At 38.4% G+C, this 24745-nt stretch overlaps 2 protein-coding genes and 1 pseudogene across 14 annotated transcripts in view; 1 reads left to right on the top strand and 2 right to left on the bottom strand.

Moving 5' to 3' along the window:
• ADAM32 (ADAM metallopeptidase domain 32) overlaps positions 1–24745 on the bottom strand; it is a 174478-nt gene that overhangs the window by 101096 nt on the left and 48637 nt on the right. For all 13 annotated transcript variants that reach the window (XR_004441834.1, XM_033231805.1, XM_033231812.1 and 10 more), the window contains exons 7-10: positions 19771–19839; positions 16517–16588; positions 16152–16318; positions 11165–11246 (exon numbers count right to left, since the gene is read on the bottom strand). Coding sequence is in view for 12 of the 13 variants with exons in the window: in XM_033231805.1 (XP_033087696.1) it covers positions 11165–11246; positions 16152–16318; positions 16517–16588; positions 19771–19839 (390 nt within the window). In the remaining variant the exon portion in view is untranslated. The remainder of the gene's footprint in view (positions 1–11164; positions 11247–16151; positions 16319–16516; positions 16589–19770; positions 19840–24745) is intronic.
• Positions 10541–11120, bottom strand: LOC117095157 (40S ribosomal protein S16-like). The gene has a single exon (XM_033231849.1). The coding sequence runs from the start codon at positions 11051–11053 to the stop codon at positions 10613–10615; it is 441 nt and encodes a 146-aa protein (XP_033087740.1). The 5' UTR covers positions 11054–11120; the 3' UTR covers positions 10541–10612.
• Positions 22025–23220, top strand: LOC117095154 (annotated as a pseudogene).

The following is a 24745-nucleotide window of genomic DNA, read 5'->3' as shown; positions in this document are numbered from 1 at the left end:
TTAGAGAACCTAACACCAAGGTCTGCCTATCCACGGTTGTAACCAATGACACCCAGAATCCCAGGTTACAGTAAAAGTAAAGGTCTGTTACCAGAAAAGAATATGTGCAAAAGCTAGAAGAGGTGACCATCTCCTCAAATGCATAGAGACACAAGGATTATGAAAAAATCAGGAAAATATGACATCACAAAAAGAAACTAATAAAGCTCCTGCAGTGTACCCAGAAGAAAGGATATTTATGAAATGACTGACAAAGAATTCAAAATAATCCTCTTCTGGGAGATGTTGGTCAAAGAATGGATATTTAAAGATAGATAGGAAGAATACATTCAGGAGTTCTATTGTACAGCTTGGTAACTACAATTCATGATGATAAATTGTATTCTTAAAAAATGCTAAGAGAGTGGATGTTAAGCATTCTCACCATAAAAATGATAAGTATGTGAGGCAATGTATTTGTTAGCTAGATTTAACCATTCTACAGTGTATATAGTCTTCAAAACATCACGTGCATGGTAAAGGCAGATAATTTTATATGTCAATTTAAAAAATACATGAATTTGAAATAAAAGAGAAAACAAGCATTCTCTGCTCACATAGTCATGAATCTTTGTTCCTTTTTTTATCTTGTGAAACCACAAGTTTATCTAGTGAAAACCACATTTTCACTATTCCTAATTTCCTTATTAACTTCTCTCTTTCACTCATCAGTTCAAATTCCTTTACATACACCCTCAATTTCCTCGCCATCTTTTCACTTCATAATGACTTGGCAAAAATATGATACATCAGTCTTCAAAATGCTGAGGTAGGAAGATGTTAGGACAAAGATTCTATACCTATCCCAATTATCAATCAAATGTTAAGACAAAATAAAAGTGTTTTCATTGAAGGGGGTAGGGCCAAGATGGCTGATTAGAGGCAGCTACAGTCCCCAGCTCTCATGGAAAGGAATGAAAACGGCAAGCGAATTCTGCACTTTCAACTGAGGTATCCAGGTTCTTACATTGGGACTGACCAGGCAGACAGCTTGACCCACGGAGAGCAAGGAAAAGCAGGGTGGGGTGATGGCCCGCCCAGGAGTGGCATGCAGCCAGGGGAGCCCCCATCCCCAGCGAAGGGAAGTGATGAGTGATTGTGCAGCCCCACCTGGAAAACCGTGCTTTTCCCATGGCTCTTTGCAAACCGTGGATCAGGAGATCCCCTCATGAGCCCACTCCACCAGGGCCTTGGGTCCAAAGCACAGAGCTGTGTGGAGCCTCAGGGAAGCAGCCATTTGGGCACACATGGACACCCAGGAGTTTTGAATATCCTAGCCCCAGGAATTCCTGCCAGATGGGAGATCAGTTCATGCATTCCAGTAGGCAGGGAGCCAAGCAGCGTCATTCTGCAGGCCCCACTTCCACAGCATCGCACAAGTTAAGACCCACTGGCTTGGAATTCGAGCCAGCCAACAGCAGCAGGCTAGAGACTGACTGAAACGGACTGAGTTCCTTGGGGAAGGAGCAGCCACATCTCTGTGCTTGGAGTTGGCCATTGTAGCCTGCTGTCTCTGGATACTCCAGGTGGTCCAGACCAGAACTCTGATCTCTCCCTGGGATGGAGCTTCCAGGGGGAAGGGGTGGCCATAGTCTCTGTGGTTCAGCTGACTATGCCTTTCCAGCCTGCTGGCTCTAGAGAGTCTGGGTGGTCTAGACGAGGAGGGCTCCCCCAAACACAGCACATCTGCTCTGTGAAGGGGCAGCCAGACTGCTTCTTTAAGCGGGTCCCTGATCCCATTCCTCCTGACTGGGTGAGACCTCCTACAGACACCACCTACAGGAGTACATGGGCCGGTATAAGGTCAGTGCCCTCCTGGGATAGAGCTCATAGAGGAAGAAGCAGGCTGCCATCTTTGCTGTTTCCTAGCCTTCACTGGTGATACCTCCAGGTGCAGGAGACAGTGAGGCAACTAGGGTCTGGAATGAACCCCTAGCAAACTGCAGCAGCCCTGTGAAAGAGTGGCCTGACAGTTAAAAGGAAAAACAAACAGAAAGCAACAACATCAACAAAAAGAGGCCCCACAAAAACCCCATTCAAAGGTCAGCAACCTCAAAAATCAAAGGTAGATAGCCCACAAAGATGAGAAAAATCAATGCAAAAACACTGAAAACTCAAAAAGCCAGAATGTCTCTGCTCCTCCAAATGAACCCAACATCTCGCAGCAAGGGCACAGAACTGGGCTGAGGCAGAGATGACTGACATGACAGAAGTACAGAAGTGATCTTCAGAAGGTGGGTAATAACAAACTTTGTTGTGCTAAGGGAGAAAGTTCTAACCCAATGCAAAGAAGCTAACCATCATAATAAAACAATACAGGAGCAGATAAACAGAACAGCCAGTTTATAAAGGATCATAACTGGACTGATGGAGGTGAAAAACCCAACACAAGAAATTCACAATGCAATCACAAGTATCAATAGCAGAATAGACCAAGAGGAGGAAAGAATAGCAGAGCTTGAAGACTATCTTTCTGAAAAAGACATTCAGGCAAGAACAGAAAAAAAGAAGGAAATGGAACTAACAAAACCTCTAAGAAATATGAGATTATATAAAAAGACTGAACCTACAACTGATTAAGGTACCTGAAAGAGACGGGGAGAACAGAACCAAGTTGGAAAACAGACTTCAGGATATCATCCAGGAGAACTTCCTCAACCTAACAAGACAGATCAACATTCAAATTCAGGAAATCCAGAGAACCCCAGTAAGATACTCCACGAGAAACTCAGCCCCTAGACACATAATCATCAGATTCACCAAGGTCAAACTGAAAGTAAAAAAAAATGTTAAGGCAGTCAGATGGAAAGGCCAGGTCACCTACAAAGGGAAGCCCATCAGAATAACAGCAGACTTTTCAGCGGAAACCTTGCAAGCCAGAAGAGATTGGGAGCCAATATTCAACATTCTCATAGAAAAGAATTTTCAACCCAGAATTTCATATTCAGCCAAACTAAGCTTCATAAGCAAAAGAGAAATAAGATCCTTTTCAGACAAGCAAATGCTGAGGGAATACATCACCACCAGGCCTGCCTCACAAGAGCTCCTGAAGGAAGCACTAAATATGAAAATGAAAAACAATTATCAGCCACTACCAAAACTGAAGTACACAGATCAGTACACAGATCAGTAACACTATGAAGCAACCACATAAAAAAGTCTGCAAAATAACCAACTAGTATTGTGATGACAGGACCAAATTCACACAGAACAATATTAACCTTAAATGTAAATAGGTTAAATGTATATAGGCTAAATGCCCCAATTAAAAGACACAAATGACAAGATGAATAAAGAGTCAAGACCCATTGGTATACTGCCTTCAAGATACCCATCTCACGTGCAAAGACACATAGGCTCAAAATAAAGGGATAGCTGGGAGCAATCACTCAAGCCTGTAATCCCAGCACTTTGGGAGGCCAAGGTGGGCAGATCACTTGAGGTCAAGAGTTCAAGACCAGCCTGGCCAACATGGTGAAATCCTGTCTCTACTAAAAATACAAAAAATTAGCCAAGTGGTGGCATGTGCCTGTAATCCCAGCTACTTGGAAGGCTGAGGCAAGAGAATCTCTTGAACCTGGGAAGCAGAGGTTGCAGTGAGCCGAGATCCATGCCATGGCACTCCAGCCTGAGCAATAGAGTGAGACTCCTGTCTCCAAAAAAACAAAAAAAAAAAAAAAAAAGGAAGAGATGAAGAAAAATTTACCAAGCAAATGGAAAACAGAAAAAAGTTGGAGTTGCAATCCTAGTTTCTTACAAAACAGACTTTAAACCACCAAAGATCAAAAAAGACAAAGAAAGGCATTACATAATGGTAAAGGGTTCAATTCAACAAGAAAAGCTAACTATCCTAAATATATAAGCACCCAATAAAGGAGCACCCAAATTCATAAAGCAGGTTCTTAGAGACCTACAAAGAGACTTAGACTCCCACACAATAATAGTGGGAGATTTTAACACCTCACTGACAATATTAGACAAATCATTGAGACAGAAAATGAACAAAGATATATAGGACTTGAACTCAGCTCTGGATCAAGTGGACCTGATAGATATCTACAGAAATCGCCATCCAAAATCAAGAGAATATACATTCTTCTCATCACCACATGGCACTTACTGTAAAATCAATCACATAATCAAAAGTAAAACACTCCTTAGCAAATGCAAAAGAACTGTAATCATAACAGTCTCTCAAATCACAGTACAATCAAATTAGAACTCAAAATTAAGAAACTCACTTGAAACTACACAACCACATAGACATTGAACAACATGCTCCTGAAGGACTCCTGGGTAAATAATGGAATTAAGGCAGATATCAAGAAGTTCTTAGAAACTAATGAGAACAAAGAGACAACATACTGGGACACATGCTAAAGCCATGTTAAGAGAGAAATCCATAGGACTAAATGGCTACATCAAAAAGCTAGAAATATCTCAAACCAACAACCTAACATGCCAACTAAAAGAACAAGAGAACCAAAAGCAACCAAACCCCAAAGCTAGCAGAAGACAAGAAATAACCAAGATTAGAGCAGAACTGAAGGAGATAGAGACACAAAAAAACCTTCAAAAAATCAATGAATCCAGGAGCTGATTTTTTGAAAAAATTAATAAAATAGATAAACCAGTAGCTAGACTAGTAAAGAAGAAAAGAGAGAAGAATCAAATAGATACAATCATAAATGATAAGGGGGATATCACCATGGACCCCACAGAAATACAAACAATCATCGGAGAATACTATAAACACCTCTATGCACAGAAACTAGAAAATCTAGAAGAAATGGATAAATTATTGGACATATAACACCCTCCCAAGACTGAACCAGCAAGAAACTGAATCCCTGAATAAACAAATAATGAATTCTGAAATGGAGGCAGAACTAATGAATAGTTCTAATAATACTAATCAAAAAAAGCCCAGGACCAGTTGAATTTATAGCTAACATTCTACCAGAGGTAGAAAGAAGAGCTGGTACCATTTTTACTGAAACTATTCCAAACAATTAAAAAGAAGAGACTCCTCCCCAATTCATTTTATGAACCCAGCATCATCCTGATATCAAAACCTAGCAGAAATACAACAAAAAAAGAAAACTTCAGGCCAATATCTCTGATGAACATCGATGCAAAAACCCTCAATAAAATACTGGCAAACTGAATCCAGCTGCACATCAAAAAGCTTATCCACTATGATCAACTTGGCTTCATCCCCAGGATGCAAGGTTGGTTTCACCATACACAAATCAATAAATGTGATTCATCACATAAACAGAACTAAAGACAAAAACCACATGATTATCTCAATAGATGCAGAAAAGTCATTTGGAAAAAAATTTTCATGTTAAAATCTCTCAGTAGACTAGGTATTGAAAGAATGAACATAACTCAAAATATTAAGAACCATCTACAGAAAACCCAAAGCCAATGTCATACTGAATGGGCAAAAGCTGGAAACATTCCCCTTACAAACTGGCACAAGACAAGGATGCCCTCTCTCACCATTCCTATTCAACATAATACTGGAAGTTCTGGCCAGGACAATAAGGCAAAATTAAAAAAAAAAAAAAAGGGAATTCAAATAGAAAGAGAGGAAGTCATATTGTCTTCGTTGGCAGATGACATGATCCTATACCTAGAAAACCTCATCCTCTCAGCCCAAAAGCTCCTTAAGCTAATATGCAACTGCAGCAATGTCTCAGGATACAAAATCAATGTGCAAAAATAACTAGTATTCCTACACTAACAACAGAAAAGCAGAGAGCGAAATCATGAATGAACTCCCACTCACAGTTGCTACAAAGAGAATAAAATACGTAGGAATACAGCTAACAAGAGAAGTGAAGGACCTCTTCAAGAGAACTACAAACCACTGCTCAAGAAAATTAGAGAGGACACAAACAATTGAAAAATATTCCATATTCATAAATAGAATCAATATCATGAAAATGGCCATATTGCCTAAAGCAATTTATAGATTGATTCAATGCTATTTCCATTAAACTACCATTGACATTCTTCGCAGAATTAGAAAAAAAAAACTATTTTAAAAATCATATGGGATGAAAAAAGAGTTCAAATAGCCAAGACAATCCTAAGAAAAAAGAACAAAGCTGGAGGCATCACGCTACCCAACTTCAAACTATACTACAAGGCTGCAGTAACCAAAACAGCATGGTAGTAGTACAAGAACAGACACCGACCAATGGAACAGAACAGAGGACTCAGAAATAAGATTACACACCTACAATCATCTGATCTTCAACAGACCTGACAAAAACAAGCAATGGGGAATGGATTCCCTATTTAATAAATGGATCTGGCAGAACTGGCTAGCCACATGCAGAAAATTGAAACTGGACTCCTTCCTTACACCTTATACAAAAATTAAGTTGGTCAGGCATGGTGGCTCACGCCTGTAACCCCAACACTTTGGGAGGCCAGAGCAGGTGCATCACATGAGGACAGGAGTTTGAGACCAGCCTGACCAACACAGTGAAACCTTGTTTTTACTAAAACTACAAAAATTATCCAGGTGTGGCGGTGTACATCTATAATCTCAGCTATTGGCAAGTCTGAAGCAAGAGAATCGCTTGAACCTTGGAGGCAGAGGTTGCAGTGAGCCTAGATTGTGCCACTGCACTCCAGTCTGGGCTACAGAGTGGAGTCTAAAAAAAAAACCTGCCTAAAAAAAAAAACAAATTAACCCAATATGGATTAAAAACTTAAATGTAAAACCCAAAACTATCAAAACCTTTGAAGAAAATCTAGGCAATGCCATTCAGGACAGATGCATGGGAAAAGATTTCATGACAAAAATGCCAAAAGCAATCGTAATAAAAGCAAAAATTGACAAATGGGATTTAATTAAACTGAAGAGCTTCTGCACATCAAAAGAAACTATCATCTGAGTGAACAGACAACTTAAAGAATGGGAGAAAATGTTTGCAGTCTATCCATCTGACAAAAGTCTAATATCCAGAGTCTACAAGGAACTTAAACATATTTACAAGAAAAAAAAAATTAAAAAGTGGAGAAAGGACTTGAACAGACACTTCTCAAAAGAAGACATTCGTGTGGCCAAAAAACATGAAAAAATACTCAACAGCACTCATCATTAGAGAAGTGCAAATTAAAACCACAATGAGATACCATCTCACGCCAGTCAGAACAGCGATTATTAAAAAGTCAAGAAACAACAGATGCTAGCAAAGCCATGGAGAAATAGGAATATGTTTGTTTGGTTGGTTCGTTGGTTGGTTGGTTTGCTTGCTTGTTTGTTTTTGAGATGGAGTCACTCTTCTTGCCCAGGCTGGAGTGCAATTGCACGATCTCTGCTCACTGCAACCTCCACCTCCCGGGTTCAAGCAATTCTCCTGCCTCAGCCTCCCAAGTAGCTGGGATTACAGGCACCTGCCATCACGCCCGGCAAATTTTTGTATTTTTAGAAGAGACAAGGTTTCACCATGTTGGTCAGGCTGGTCTCAAACTCCTGACCTCGTGATCTGCCCGCCTCTGTCTCCCAAAGTGCTGGGATTATAGCCGTAAGCCACCGTGGCCAGCCTGGAACATGTTTACACTGTTGATGAGAATGTAAATTAGTTCAGCCATTGTGGAAGACACTGTGGCAATTCCTCAAAGAGACAGAACAACAGAGGCAGAAACACCATTTAACCCAGCAATCCCATTACTGGGTATATACCCAAAGGAATATAAATCATTCTATTATAAAGACACATGCACCCGTATGTTCATTGCAGCACTATTCACAATAGCAAAGACATGAAATCAACCCAAATGTCCATCAATAGTAGAGTGGATAAAGAAAATGTGATACATATATAAATGTGATACATATATACCATGAAATACTACGTATGCAGCCGTAAAAAGGAATGACTTTGCAGTGACATGGATGGAACTGGAAGACATTGTCCTCAGCAAACTAACACAGTAACAGAAAACAACGCCACATGTTCTCACTTTTAAGTGGGAGCTGAACAATAAGAACACATGGACACAGGGAGGGGAACAATACACACTGGGGCCTGTCGGGGGGCCCAGGGGAGAGCACCAGGATAAACAGCTAATGTATGTAGGGCTTAATACTTAGCTGATGGGTTGATAGGTGCAGAGAACCACCATGGCACACATTTACCTATGTAACAAACCTACACATCCTGCACATGTACCCCAGAACTTAAACTCTGAAGGAAAAAACTGTTTTCACTGATAAAATAGCTCAATGTTTGCGATTCATACACACTGTGTTAAAAAAAAAATCAAGAGTTATTCCAGAAAAGTAGTAAAAGATTCCAAGAAAAAGAAGATGGGATTTCATTTTCTGTGGCAGTTGGTTTCACCCATAACAAGTAAAAAAGTTAGAAAAAAAAGTCAGTGCTCCATTAGATTCTGATGCCTAAAATATCCTCCTTTGACCATCAAAACTTTACTGGCATAAGAAATATTTATTTCTTTATCCAATAGTTAATATTATTTATATATTTATAATACTGTAAAATGCTATTTATTTATTTAATTCTTACATCAATCTCTAGACAAACTGCAAAAGCCCTACAGAATTAGTTATAAATTATCTAAACCTTGACAATGGGTATAAGAAACATACAATTACATTACACCTCTTACTGTTCACAGCAAGCAAACAGTGGACATTGTTTAACATATATATAGATATTATGTAAAATCAAAAAGAACCAATATTCAAATATATATTTATATATATTATACTTACATATATATTATATTAAAATATATATTTAAACATAAGCAACAAGTAGAGAAAGTGGACTCGACATATCAAATATAATATTGCCAATATTGTCTACAGTTTATAAATTAAATAGAAGTAAGGGCATACATATTTTTAAATAAATAAATTTAATCAACAGAAGAACTTAAATGGAAATTATTAAATTCTTCAATAGGACTAAATGAAGGGGGAGAAAGTTTTACTATCATTTTTTGCTTTGTATATCTATAGCTTAAACAATTTACCATGTGTATTCATTATTTCAGTAATAAAAAATGTTTAAGTATTAGAAATAAAAATAGGTGCTGCAAAATCACATTTTGCAAAAAAAATAGAGAGAGAGAAAGAGCTACAGTAGCAGATAAACAGAGAAAGACACAAAGTAGAAGATATATTTGCAGGTGATATGTAATGATCAAATCAGGGTAACTGGACTATCCATAACCTCAAACATATGCCATTTATTTATTTTGAGAACAACCCAAATCTTGTCCTCTTGCTATTTTGAAATACGCTATAAATTATTGTTAATTATAGTCACTCTATTGTGCTATCGAATACTAGAACTGGCCAGGCATGGTGGCTCATGCCTGTAATCCCAGCACTTTGCGAGGCCGAGGCAGGCAGATCACTTTAGGCCAGAAGTTCGAGACTGGCATGGCCAACATGTTGAAAACCGTTCTTTACTAAAAATACAAAAAACTTCAGCCGGTTGTTGGGGGTCACCTCTGTACTCAGACATGAGAATCGCTTGAACCCTGGAGGCAGAGGTTGCAGTGTGCCAAGATCGGGCCGCTGCACTCTAGCCTGGGTACAAGAGCAAGACTTTGTCAAAAAAAAAAAAAAATACTAGAACTTATTCCTTCTACCTAACTCTAATTTTGTACCCATTACTCAACTTCTCTTCCTCTCCTCTTTCCCTGACCCTTCCCAGTCTCTGGTAACAACCATTCTGCTCACTGCCTTTACATACAACTATTATGTATCAATAAAAAAATGAATAAAAGTTTCTAAAAACATGTTCTAAATTTTTTTTATTCAAAAGTCTTTTAAGAAAACAAGAAGATACATATATCAATCAAAACGTTAATAGTGGTTATCTCCACCTGGTGGCAAAATGCAAGATTATATTAATTTTCTTATATGTTCCTATATATATACTTAACAAATTTGACATCATTAACATAAAGTAAGTTAAAAAAAATAGCACTTAAACTTGTTTTTTAAAAAAGGAGTAGGGTGAGAAAATGGCACAAAGAGATGTATCAACTTTTTAATAATGCACTTATTTTTACCTATTATATATATAAAATCACATTTATCAATATTATAAATACACATAAAAGTTTATTTTACTGTCTTTCAGAGTTCTGAAACATCTTAAGGAATCAATCTGGTTTTTGCTTTGATTTTGAATCTATTTTATCTATAAGAATATTTCTCCAATTTTATGTCTGCAAGCAAAAATCTATTTTGGGTTGTAGGAATTTTATTGGAGATAATTTTTCACAATGCATTATTCTATGTATCAAGAAGAGCATGTGTATTTATGATATTTTTATTCCAACTCCCAAACATAATTAATTGCAACAAGATATTGATCTACAAAATATTCTTCCTTCTAAAGACTTAAAAATTTTAACAGTAATGGAAGACAAATGCAATCTGTAAATGTAACCACCCACATAAATTGTATAAAATATATGCTATCATGTTAAATAATTTTTTTTTTAAACTTTAAAATCCCTCAAAAACTGTTTATTACACAGGTGAATTTTGATAGTCATGATGGGCTTATCGGTAGGATTTCTGGTAGCGAGCACGGGCACCAGGGCCTCCAAACTTTCTGGACTCGCAGTGACGGGGATCAGCTACCAGCTGGGTCCGGTCGTACTGGATGAGGATGTCTTTGATCTCCTTCTTGGAAGCCTCATCCACATATTTCTGGTAATAGGTCACCAGGGCTTTGGAGATGGACTGACGGATAGCATAAATCTGGGCCACGTGACCACCACCCTTCACACGGACACGGATGTCCACACCAGCAAATCGCTCCTTGCCGAGAAGCAGAACTGGCTCCAGCAGCTTGTATTGTAGCGTGCGCGGCTCCATCATCTCCAGGGGCCGCCCATTCACCTTAATGAGACCATTGCCGCGTTTGCAGTGCGCCACAGCTGTGGCTGTCTTCTTGCGTCCGAAGACCTGCACCGACTGCAGCGGGCCCTTGGACGGCATGGCTGCGAGCGTGGACGAGAGAACCGAACCGCGCGGCGATGCAACCGGAAAAGCATGTTAAATAATTTTTAAACATGTTAATTAAATAAATAAGATTAAACAGTTACATACCAGTGCAACTCCTGCAGAATAACGAGTAATACACATCTTTCCAGGAAACGTTGCTCCCACATAATCAGGATAATCTCTATAACTAAATAAATAAGTTTACATTTATAATTGATTTTAACAGACAATTTAAAAATGAGAATTCCTGCTAATAATTTAAGTCTGCAGTTCATAAAATCCAAATCTGAAGCAAATTGAGGTATGATCTTTCCATATGTTCTTGTTTCAAATTTGCAATACCATTTAATATGACATATTAGTATTAATTAGATTAAATACTCTTGATATCTGAAACATATCCAATGGATCCAACTTTTTAATGCCTTTATCGTTCTCATCACATGTGGCTATGTTTACCAAAGGTTTGGCTCCAACATTCTGATAAAAAATACTTTGTTGAGTGACAGTGACAAATCGTTTTAATGTATAGATTAAAATGTGTTGCTCCCAGGTAGTAAAGTTCAACAGTTTCCAATAGGAGTGCTTTATTGTTTCACACCTAAACATTATTATTTCAGCTTTGAGTAAGGGGCCATTTAAACTGTCATATTAATAATAGCACTATTCTCAGAGCTTTACATCAACTAATCCATTTAATACTCAAAACAAACTAGCGAATATTATTTTTGTCCCTATTGAGCAAATCAAATGTCAGATGGGAAGTATAAGTAACTCTCTCAAGGTAGCATAATTAATACATCCTACTGAAGAATCTGAACTTAGGCAGTCTGAATCCGAGCCATATTCTCAACCACTAAAGTATAGAAGCTCCAAGTATTCACTGCCTTGTTTAGAGCCCCCACCAAACAAACCAGGATGTGAGTAAAGAAGCTTAAGAAGCTTGGTATTCAATTTTCAATTTGAAATGCCCTTTCTGTCTCAACTGCACTTCACTTCACAATCACACTGCCTCTCCACTACCTTTATTCTGTCTCTCTGAGATTGTTTCTATCTAACCCTTCCAGCATTTGTTTCCAAGTATTTGTTCCTAATGCCCAACATTGGTTTTATGTTCCAACGTGTAAGTATTGTTTACACTCTTTCTCCCTCCCACAGATACTTTAATAAGCCCTTTTTTTATAACTCAGACTTCCCCTAAAATTCTATGCATACTCCTGACAAACTCAGTAATATATTTTTTAATTCATACTGATATGTTTTGACGTGCCCATTCCACATCAAATCAGTTGTCAAGCTCTACTACCTTGCTTTGTCAGTGTTTGTTTCCTTTCCCTCCTCCTTCAAAGGTTCAGCTCCAGTTCTAACTATGAATTCCATACTCTATAAAAGGTAATAATATTAATCCTAAAGAAAAATCTAGCAGGCTAAAATTTGGGGGTGGGAGAGACCTTCTACACTATACAGGAAACCCAAAAGAAAGAAGAAAAGATTAACAGATTTGACCATATGAAATGTAGAAGTTTTCATGTAGTGTTGGGAACTGAAAGCCTAAGGGTCATGACCAACTTAGCATTCCCCTGGAGGCTATATGATTAAACAGCAAACTGTTCATCATGAATGCAGAATGTGGGCAAACTCACATCTGTGCCTGCCAGCAGAAGGTATACTGAGGGCAGTCACTCCCTGGCACCATGCTCCTTGAGGTTATCTACTGGAATATCTGGAGCCTACTGTTCAAAGAATGCAGTCATGCAGGCCTGCACTAAGTCAAGCAGCTGACCACAACCACCCCCTTCTGCCTATCTCCTTTACTCAATAAATACGAAGGGCTCTAGAAGCTCAGGACCCCCATTCACTAGAAGCAAGGAGTCCCCTGGCCCCTTCTTGCAAATATACTCTTTTGTCTTTATTCCTGCACTCATCTTTATTCCTGCACTCATCCTCCTTTGTTCAGTCCAGCAAGGTCTGCTGAAATGTAGCAGAGAATAAAAAGTTTATAGAAAAATCATAGAGATGGAAAAAGTATTTGTCATACAGATAAACAATAGTTAGTATCTAAGCATTCAAAAACCCTTACAGGCATCCAAATTGGTAAAGAGGAAGTCAAATTGTCACTGTTTGCTGATGATATGATCATTTACCTTGAAAATTCTAAAGACTCCTCCAGAAAGCTCCTAGATCTAATAAAAGAATTCAGCAAAGTTTCCAGACACAAGATCAATGTACACAAATCAGTAGTTCTTCTATACACCAACAGTGATCAAGCAGATAATCAAATCAAGAACTCAACCCCTTTCACAATAGCTGCAAAAAAAAATAAAATGCTTAGGAATATACTTAACCAAGGAGTAGAAAGATCTCTACAAGGAAAACTACAAAACACTGCTGAAAGAAATCATAGATGACACAAACAAATGGAAACACATCCCATGCTCATGGATGGGTAGAATCAGTATTGTGAAAATGATCATATCGCCAAAAGCAATCTATAAATTCAATTCAAACCCATCAAAATACCACCATCATTCCTCACAGAATTAGAAAAAAACAATTCTAAAATTCATATGGAACCTATAAAGAGCCAACATAACCAAAGCAAAACTAAGCAAAAAGAACAAATCTGGAGTCATCAGACTAACTGATTTCAAACCATACTATAAGGCCATAGTCACCAAAATAGCATGGTACTGGTATAAAAATAGGCACATAGATCAATGGAACAGAATAGAGAACCCAGAAATAAACCCAAATACTTACAGCCAACTGATCTTCAACAAAGCAAACAAAAACATAAAGTGAGGAGAAGACACCCTATTCAACAAATGGTGCTGGAATAATTGGCTAGCCACATGCAGGAGAATGAAACTGGATCCTCATCTCTCACCTTATACAAAAATCAACTCAAGATGGATTAAGGACTTAAACCTAAGACCCAAAACTAAAAATTCTGGGAGATAACATTGGAAAACCCCTTCTAGACATTGGCTTAGGCAAGAATTTCATGACAAAGAATCCAAAAGCAAACAAAATAAAAACAAAAAGATAAATAGTTGGGACTTAATTAAACTAAAGAGCTTTTGCACAGCAAAATGAATAGTCAGGAGAGTAAACAGAAAACCCACAGAGTGGGAGAAAATCTTCCCAATTTATACATCTGACAAAGGACCAATATCCAGAACCTACAATAAACTCAAACAAATCAGTAAGACAAAAACAAACAATCCCATCAAAAAGTGGGCTAAGGACATAAATAGACAATTATCAAAAGAAGATATGCAAATGGCCAACAAACTTATGAAAAAAATGCTCAACATCTCTAATGAGCAGGGAAATGCAAATTAAAACCATAATGCAAAACCACCTTACTCCTGCAATAAAGGCCATAATCAAATCAAAAAATCAGTGGATGGTGGTGTGGATGCAGTGATCAGGGAACATTTCTACACTGCTGATAGGAATATAAACTAGTATAGCCACTATGGAAAACGGTGTGAAGATTCCTTAAAGATCTAAAAGTAGAACTACCATTTGATCCAGCAATCCCACTACTGGGTATCTACCCAGAGAAAAAGAAGTCATTTTTTGAAAAAGATACTTATACATGCATGTTTATAGCAGCACAATTCACAACTGCAAAATCATGGAACCAACCCAAATGCCCATCAATTAACGAGCGGATAAGGAAACTGCAGCATTATATATATATTCATATATATATATGAATACTACTCAGCCATAAAAAGGAATGAATTAACGCATTTGTAGCGACCTGGATGAGATTGGAGACTATTATTCTAAGTGAAGTAACTCAGGAATGGAAAACCAAACATCGTATGTTCTCCCCAAAATGTGGGAGCTACGCTATGAGGCAAAGGCATAAGAATGATACAGGTGGCGGGGGCCAGCTACTCGGGAGGTTGAGGCAGGAGAATGGCGTGAACTCAGGAGGCGGAGCTTGCAGTGAGCCGAGATCGCGCCACTGCACTCCAGCCTAGGCGACAGAGCGAGACTCCATCTCCAAAAAAAAAAAAAGGAATGATACAATGGACTGTGGGGACTTGGGGGAAAGAGTGCGAGGTGGGGCAAGGGATAAAAGACTACAAATATGGTGCAGTGTATACAGTGTATACTCTCAGGTGATGGGTGCACCAAAATCTCACAAATCACCACTAAATAACTTACTCGTGTAACCAAATATCACCTGTACCCCAATAACTTATGGGGAAAAATATAAATATTAAAGATAAGGAAATTATTTTTTAAAGCCCTTACAAATTATAGGGAAGTAGTTGAATGACAAGAAAAGGCAATTACAGAAGGACAGATACAAATGATCGACAAGCATTTGAAAAGATGCTCAAATCCACCAGTCATCAGAAAAGAAGCAAATCAAAACGACAACAATGACCTTAAGTTACATCCGTCAGACCACCAAAAGTTAAAAGAGGAATAACATTCATGGCTGGCCAAGATGTGAGGGAAAGATTAGTCTCACACAAGCAAAAGAAAATACTGACATACCAAACTTAAATACATATATAGACATGTATAGTTTTAGTGAAAGACACTTGCTGGTTACTGCTAATAAATTTAACATGAATACAATTATAAATATATAGCTATCATTTATAATTAGAAAACTAACATTTTAAAATTACTCAGAAAATTCATTAGGATAAAACTTTTGTAACCACATTTACCAAGCCTTTGGTCAAAGCTCATATAAGAATATAAAGCTCTCAAGATAAATCCCATCTCTTTAAGTAGTGGTTAAGCGTTTTGGCTCTAGAGATACAAACTGCGGGTTCAAACCTTAGGAGTACCACCGGATCCAAGAGTTTGGAGATGGCTTAACCTCTTGAATCTCTCAGTGTCTTCATTTATAAAAGTTTTATTAGCATAGAAATACACGTTAGTAATGTCTTTTTATTGCCTGAAAACTGGAAATTGAGCATAAAGCCTGAATAAAGCACATACTAAATAATCAAAGCATGGATATTCAGAAATGAATAATAATTCCTTACACTAAGCCACATAATTATCACAAATCTTTGTTTTCTTTCTAGGAATAATGAAACATTATTCTTACATTAGTAGATACGCAATATCATGAGGCCTTAGGTTAAGATAAGATTGTTTCCATTCTAAAAATCTTTGCAATAATTCATCTGCCTCACCAACTGTAGAAATCTTATTTTCATGTGACCAAACCTCCAATGATGACAGCACAATAGTAACTTTAAATTGGGTAAACATCTAAAAACAGAAGAGATAAATACATGCATAATTACTATTTATGTTATCTTATAAAAACCCAGAAATTAATTCAATGTTTTTACAATCCCACACTCAGTTTATATGGATGGGTTAATTATCCAGGAATACCATATCAAGTTTAGGCAAATTATCATTTCAAAACAAAAATTATTTTAATATGAAAAGAAAAATACTTACTGAATTTGCAAGGCCAACAATTTCAATGACTTTATTTGTCACTATCATGCTATCAGAGCCCCAGTAATCATACTGAAAAACAGAATTAATTTTATACTTAAGTACAATTTATTATATAGTATTTTTAAGATTCATTTCCATCTACTGTCAGAGGTAGGAGGCTGCTTTGGGGTTCAACAGTTCAAAACAAAACAAAATAAGTGAAACATGAATATAAACTGGATCCCTCACGCATTGCTGGTGGGAATGTAAAACGGTACAGCCACTCTGGAAAATAGTTTGGTAACTTCAACTTCTTTGAAATCAAAACAAAGAAAGGATTTACTATATGGCTCAGCAATCTCACTTCTGAGCATTTATCTCAAAAAACTGATGCTCACACAAATACTTGTATATGAATGTCCATAACAGCTTTATTCATAATAGCTAAAAACTAGAAACAACTCATATGTCCTTCAATGGTTAAATGGTTAAATAAACTGTGGTACATTCCTACCATAAACTCAGCAATAAAAAGAAACAAATGTTGATATATGGAACTGCCTGGATAAACCTCAAGAAAATTACGCTCAGCATGAAAACATAATCTCAAAGGGATACAGACTGCTTGATAACTTTATGCAATATGTGTGAAATCACAAAGAAGGAGAATGGCTTAGTGGACACCAAGGGCTCAGAAGCGGGCAGGGGATTGGTGTGGCTCTAATGGGATCACATAGGAGACTCCTGTGGTGATGGTACTGTTGAGTATCTCGATTGTGGCAGTGGTTATGGAAGGCTACCTATGTAATACCATTGCATAAAACTGTACACTCATGCACACACACAAATGAGTGTGTGTATGTATACATACATATACGTCGCTCTGGAAATCTGAAAAACTGGATTGCAACTACATCAAACTGTACATATCCATAGACAAACTCTCTACAGTACATCACCTTGGATGTTCCACAGGAGCCTCAAATTATCCCAAAGTAAACTCATATCCAAAACTAAAATAAATATATTCAAAATTAAACTCATCATCTTCCTTCAAAAATCTGTTCCCACTTATATTTTCACTACTTTAGTGAATGGTATTATTATCTAACACATCCTACATTTATTACACTATATGCTCCATGAGAGCAGAAATTGTTCTGTTTTATTCACTGCTATATTCCCAGTGGCTAGAACAGCAACTGTTATCTAGATGATGCTCAGTAAATTTGCTAAGTAAATGAATAAATCAATCAAATCAAGTTTTTCTAGTTCAACCCAATCAGTAACTTTTAAAGTTGTTCCTTTATTTTTATTCTTGATGCCACGAATTTATAAGTTTTCACCCTGATTATTAAAATAATCTCTTAAATGATTCCTCCCTCCCCAATTTTCCCACCAGCAATCTGGTCCCTACACTATTACCAAAATGATTACTCTAAGGTAAAATAGAAATATGTCACTCCCCTATTTAAAATATTTCAATGACACTTTCCCTCCTTACTGACCTCAGTACTTCCCTTTGTGGGCCCTGAATGATGGAGAGTGCCCCCTACCATTGGAAACTGAGTATGTACTATGTACAATTAAACAGACTGTCTTTTCAATAGCAACCATCTCCTGATCTGTTGGCTTCAATATACCTGAGTAATAATAAAACCTACATTTTAAAACACCCACTTGGATGTTCTTATAGTATAACAACTTACAGTTGTGTTTCCATGTCTGTCTCCATTATTAAACTGTGTATATACAGAACCATATGCTTTCTACAATCATGGCAATGAATTCACTATGCCGTAATTATAGATTTACAAATTATAAAGTCACTGAAGGAACTATGAATACTATGACTGTTTGTTTGTTTGTTTGATTGTTTGTTTGTTTTTGAGATGGAGTCTTCCGCTGTCACCCAGGCTGGAGAGCAGTGATGCGATCTCGGCTCACTGCAACCTCCACCTCCCTTGTTCAAGCAGTTCTCCTGACTCAGTCTCCTGAGTAGCTGGGACTACAGGTGTGCACCACCACACCTGGCTAATTTTTGTAGTTTTAGCAGAGACGAGGCTTCACCATGTTGGCCAGGCTGGTCTCAAACTCCTGACCTCAGGTGATCCACCCAACTCAGCTTCCCAAAGTACGGGGATTACAGGCATATACCACGCCCAACCAAGGGTTTTTTTATTAAAGAATATGTAAACATGTATAAGAACTTAAAGAAGTAATATTTAATCAGCATTATATGACTTGAAAACCTGGCAATTTGGACAAGCTTTTGAAACTGCTCTCAAAATATATAACATAATCCAAAAACAGAAGAATTTTCATAATCCAAAATGTTCCCTGGAAACTTAGTTGTATTTACCAGAAATACCTCAATTTTCTCCCCGCTATCTCAATGTCTCAATGTTCTCTTAAATGTTCCCTTTGCCCTTTTCCCTGTACTCTAATAAATCAAGTCATTTTCACATCTTTCTCCAAATCCCTCCTGGTCCCTGACCTTAACTCTGGCTTCCTGACAAGTTCTAAACCCTAGGAATAGAAATTGCTAATGAGGACTAGTCATACCCACTGTGGTGTTCCATAGGTATACACAAACAGCTGCTTATCATCAGAATAAAACCTAGAAAGTATATTTTTAATCTCTATTTTCTGAAATCTTTCAACTATTAGAAGAAATAAAGACATATCTAGTTGACCGCAAACTAAGTTATCACCCCAAGGTTCTGAAATTCAGAGGCCTCAGACTGTTTGTGGAAATTAGGAATCTCGAGGTACTCTTTTCATCAGGTAAAGAATGGACTAGAATGGGCACCCCAGCAAAAACTACTAAAAAATATCTTGACTCATTAGTGAAAGTCATTCTAATAGACAGTTATACTATCATCACTTTTGTCCCAATAAATATTCTAGGGTGGAATGTTCCCTAGACTACATTCTGCTCTTCAAACTTCCCTAAAATAGAATTTCACTTCTACCAAAATCACCATTAAAAGGTAGTATGGATTGAGAGGGACTCTAGAAATGTGAAGTGCCAGGGGAAAAAAACACATTTTGTTCTGCAGTACTCTTATGTAAGTATTTCAAATAAAACATTTCTGACAAAACTAGTATTATTTTGACTATTTAGTTTCTCAGTTTGTACATTTTTCCACTATTGTTTCTATGACATGCGAGTAAGAACATTGGAATCTTTTAGTTTCTGTCTAGCTAGCTAGGGATAATCATACATTTGGATCAAATATTTCAAAGCAAAGAAAAAGCAAAACACATACCAAAGCTTTGTCCACCACAATATGCATTTCTAGATAAAGAGGAAGCAAATCTGGAACAGCTGGTTCTGACTAGAAAAAAGGAAAACCGCATATAATACATGAAAAATTTCATAATTTTTTTACTTGAACTCTTCTTTAAAGCTACTACGACAGCACTTACAAGATATGCAGAGGTGTTTGCTTTATCAGATTGGTTAAAATCAATAAATAAAGTTTTAAGTTTTATGGCAACGTACTCAAGTAGTTAGAAGATTGCCCATGAAGTTATAACATCTATCTCAATATATTTACAACTTCCAGTTTATGAACTAAGAAAAAACACCTAGCATTTCCATTTACTTCATCTGCATATCAGAAGTAAACTTTTGCTTTAAAAATTATATGTATGTTGAGGTTTTTTTTTTTTTTTTTTGAGAGGGGGTCTCGCCTCATCGCCCAGGCTGGAGTGCAGTGGTGCAATCTCAGTTCACTGCAAGCTCTGCCTCCTGGGCTCACGCCATTCTCCTGCCTCAGCCTCCCAAGTAGCTGGGACTTCAGGCACCCGCCAACACGCCCGGCTAATTTTTTTTTGTATTTGTAGTAGAGACGGGGTTTCACCGTGTTAACCAGGATGGTCTCAATCTCCTGACCTCGCTACCTGCCCGCCTCGGCCTCCCAAAGTGCTGGGATTACAGGCGTGAGACACCGCGCTGCTTTCTGTATTCGTGTCCTTTGCAATATGACTTTTCAGTGCCTCCCATCAAGAGGTGAGTTTATTTTTCCTCTCTCTCAATCTGGGCTGGGCTTTGTAACTTGCTTGAGTCAATAAAGGCAATAGAAGTGTTGTTTTGCCAATCTTGAGCCTAAGTCACCTTTCATACTGCCATTCCTGATCTTGGAACCCCTGCCTGTACACATCTGGCCAGCCTGCCAGATGATAAGAGCAAATGGCCTATTCACACCATTGCTCCAGAAAAACATACAAATAAAAAACAAGACAATGCTTGAGGGGGAAAAAAGCTGCTGGGTTTCTATAAGAGAGTATTGTGGTCCTTGAACTGACCCACCTACCATCCCATCTCACACATCCAGCTCATTGGCATCCATGAAGATAGAGGCCCATGTTCCTGGTGTGGCTTTCCCATGCCAGAGGAAGAAATACCAAATTTGTTCTCAAAGAATTATGGTTATGTGTTTTGAGCTGTCCAGTGGCTCCCTAAAGGTTTTGCTCACAAGCTTTCCTTTGTTTCCTCCACCATGAAATTTCACAGGGTTGGAGTGGACTCCAAGGCAATGTTTATAAAAAGCATTTCAAGGCAAATATACTGGCCGGAGCCCTTGGAGCAAGGAAAAATGGACAAGAAAAGCAGAAGGCACACTAAAAAGTCTAGGAAGAAAATGGCTGGGTAAAGAAATGGGCGGAGAAATGAAGGCTTTGAAAATCTCAGGCATATACTGGGAAATCTAGAGGGCCACCCACATGCCCAAGGCTGGACACATGCTCAGAAAAGACTTGAGAAGACACTAAGCTTTCTCTTCTGCCTGGCTTTCAGACATTGTACAAGCAAGAGTCAAGGCCAAGGGTTAGTTGTCAACATCTGGAATAAGTGTTGCATGTATATCCAAACCCAGAGTCAATCTGTAAAAACCAAGGAAGTCTTTTTTCTTTTTCGGCTCCAGTAATTTAAAGAAATCTCTATCAAATCACTAGGTGACTACTAGACAATACTGTTCACAAAATATTTCTTTACTTTAGAAAAGTCAGTAAACAAGCAAACAACAACAACCCACAGCAAGCAGTAACAACAGACCTTGCTGGGGAGTGAGGAAGAATCTGATTTCCAGCATTACCACATCAAAATACTCAAAATGTTCAAATTTCAACAACAATAAGAAAGTAGTATGGCCCATTCTCAGAAAATTAGAAATAGAAATGGTACCTCTGGAAGCCCAGACATTGTACTTACTAGACAAAGAATGTAAATTAATTATCTTAAAGTACGTTCAAAAAGCTATGAAAAACTATGTAAAAAAGCTAAAGGAAAGCAGAAGAATGATACTTCACCAAATAGAGAGTATCCATAAAAATACAGAAATTATAAAAAGGAAGTTGTGGAGCTGAAAAGTAAAATACAAGAAAACTCACTAGGATTCAATAACATAGTTGAGCAAGCAGAAAAAAAGAATCAACAACCTTCAAATCAATCAAGATTATTCAATCTGAGGAGCACAATATAAAAAGAATAAAGCTCTACCAGCAGAATTTGATGGCAGGATGTCTTGCAGGAAATCCTTTGCTCCAAGACATGGGTCCCTGGGCTTCCTGCATTGGAAACACAGCAGTAGGCATCATGGTAAGGTGAAGAGCTTCCCCAACAATGACCCTTCTAAATTGGTCCACCTCAAAGCTTTCATGGGCTACAAGGCTGGCATGACACATCGTGTGAAAAGCTGGCCGGCTAGGACCCAAGGTGAACAGGAAGGAAGTGGTAGAGGCTGTGATCATTGTACAGACACTGCCCATAGTGGTTGTAGGCATCCTGGGCTATATGGAAACCCCTCAAGGCCTCTGAATTTCCAAGACCATCTTTGTTGAGCACATTAGCAATGAGTGCAAAAGGCGCTTCTATAGGAACTGGCATAAAGCTAAGTAGAAGGCCTTTACTAAGTACTGCAAGAAATGGCAGGGTGAGGATGACAAGAAGCAGCTGGAGAAGGACTTCAACAGCATGAAGAAGTACTGCCAAGTCATCCGCATCAATACCTACACCCAGATGCACCTGCTTCCTTTATGTCAGAAGAAGACCCATGTGATGGAGATCCAGGTGAACAGAGGCACTGTGGCCGAGAAACTGGACTGGTCCCTGGAGAGGCTAGAGGACCAGGTACCTGTGAAACAAATGTTTGGGCAGGACAAGATGATTGACATCAAATGGGTGACCAAGGGCAAAGGCTACAAAGAAGTCACCAGCCATTGGCATACCAACAAACTGCCCTACAAGACCCACTGAGGGCTGTGCAAGGTTGCCTATATTGGGGCATGGCATCCTGCCCATATGACCTTCTCTGTGGCATGTACTGGGCAGAAAGGCTACCATCACTGCACTGAGTTCAACAAGAAGATCTATAAGATCAGTCAGGGCTACTTCATCAAGGATGGCAAATTGATCAACGCCTCCACTGACTATGAGCTGTCTGACAAGAGCATCAACCCTCTGGGTGGCTTCGTCCACTATGGTGAAGTGACCAATGACGTTGTCATGCTGAAGGGCTGTGTGGTGGGAGCTAAGAAGCAAGTGCTCATCCGCCACAAGTCTTGATGCAGACCAAGCAGTGGGCTCTGGAGAAGACTGACGTTGAGTTCATTGAGACTACCTTTAAATTTGGCCATGGCCACTTCCAAACCATGGAAAAGAAGCATTCATGGGACCACTCAATTAAGACCAGATTGCAAAGGAAGAAGGAGCTTAATGCCTGGAACAGATTGTGCAGCTGATGGGATCTCAATAGAAGTTATCTGACACTGAAAAAAAAGAGTGAAGAAAAATGAACAGAGCCTAAGAGATCTGTGGGACACCATCAAGCACATATATAAGAAGAGTTCCTAGCAGAAGAGAAGAAAGGGACAGAAAGAAAATTTGAAAAAGTAATGGGTGAAAACCTCCCCAATTTTATGAAAGACATGAATCTACACATCCAAAAGGCTTAACAAACTCCAAGTAGAATAAACTCAAAAGAATTCACACCAAAACATATTATAATCAAGTTGTCCAAAGTTAATGATAAAAAGAGAACCTTGAAAACAGCAAGAGAAAAGCAATTCCTCACAAATGAGAGATCTTCAATAATATTAATATCTAATTTCTCATTAGAAACCAGGGAGGCTAGAGGCAGTGGGATGACATTTAAAGTGCTGGAGGGGAAAAAAAACTGTAAAACAAGAATTCTGTATCTGACAAAACTATCCTTCAAAAATAAAGGAGAAATTAAGACATTCCCAGATAAATAAAAACTGAAAAAGCTCATTGCTAGTAGACCTGCCTGCTTATTACAGGCCAAATGGTATCCCAGTAAAATTCATATGTTAAAGATCTAACCCCATTATATCACAGAATGAAGCTGTATTTGGAGACAGGGCCTTTAAAGAGGTAATCAGATTGAAAATTAGGTCATTAGGATGGGCTCTGATACAATGTAACTAGTATCCTTATAAGAGAAAATTAGAACACAAACATAGAAGGAAGACCTTGTGCAGACACAGGGAGAGGACGATTACTTATATGCCGAGCAGAGGGGCCTCAGAAGAAACCACAACTTGGTTAACACCTTGATCTCGGCCGGGCGCAGTGGCTCAAGCCTGTAATCCCAGCACTTTGGGAGGCCGAGACGGGCGGATCACGAGGTCAGGAGATCGAGACCATCCTGGCTAACACAGTGAAACCCCATCTCTACTAAAAAAATACAAAAAACTAGCCAGACGAGGTGGCGGGCGCCTATAGTCCCAGCTACTTGGGAGGCTGAGGCAGGAGAATGGCGTGGACCCGGGAGGCGGAGTTTGCAGTGAGCCGAGATCCGGCCACTGCACTCCAGCCTGAGGGACAGAGCGAGACTCCACCTCAAAAAAAAAAAAAAAAAAAAAAAAAACACCTTGATCTCAAACTTCTAGGCTCCAGAACTGTGAAAAAGTACATATTCTTGTTGTTTAAGCTACCCAGTCCATGGTAAAGCTATGGCAGCTGTAGTAAACTAATACACTGCCCTACAAGAAATGCCAAAGGTAGTCCTTCAGTTTAAAATGAAAGCACACAAAACAGTAACAAGAAGCAATAAAAGAAATTTAAAACACAGCAAAGGTAAATACGTTGGTAACTATAGAATATATTATTATTGCTGAGTGCAGTGGCTCACACTCATGCTCCTGACACTCTGGAAGGCCAAAATGGGAGGACTGCTTGAGTCCAGGAGTTTGACGCTAGCCTGGGCAACAAAGGAAGAC

The sequence above is a fragment of the Trachypithecus francoisi genome, unplaced genomic scaffold (assembly GCF_009764315.1).
Source record: "Trachypithecus francoisi isolate TF-2019V2 unplaced genomic scaffold, Tfra_2.0 Contig01440, whole genome shotgun sequence".
Lineage (NCBI taxonomy): Eukaryota > Metazoa > Chordata > Mammalia > Primates > Cercopithecidae > Trachypithecus > Trachypithecus francoisi.
The sequence above is the reverse complement of the archived record's forward strand: the minus strand, read 5'-3'. Positions and strand labels throughout refer to the sequence as shown.

Bases quoted from the DNA above. Each gene is read 5' to 3' on its own strand.
- LOC117095157 (XM_033231849.1), bottom strand. From the start codon at position 11,053: ATGCCGTCCAAGGGCCCGCTGCAGTCGGTGCAGGTCTTCGGACGCAAG.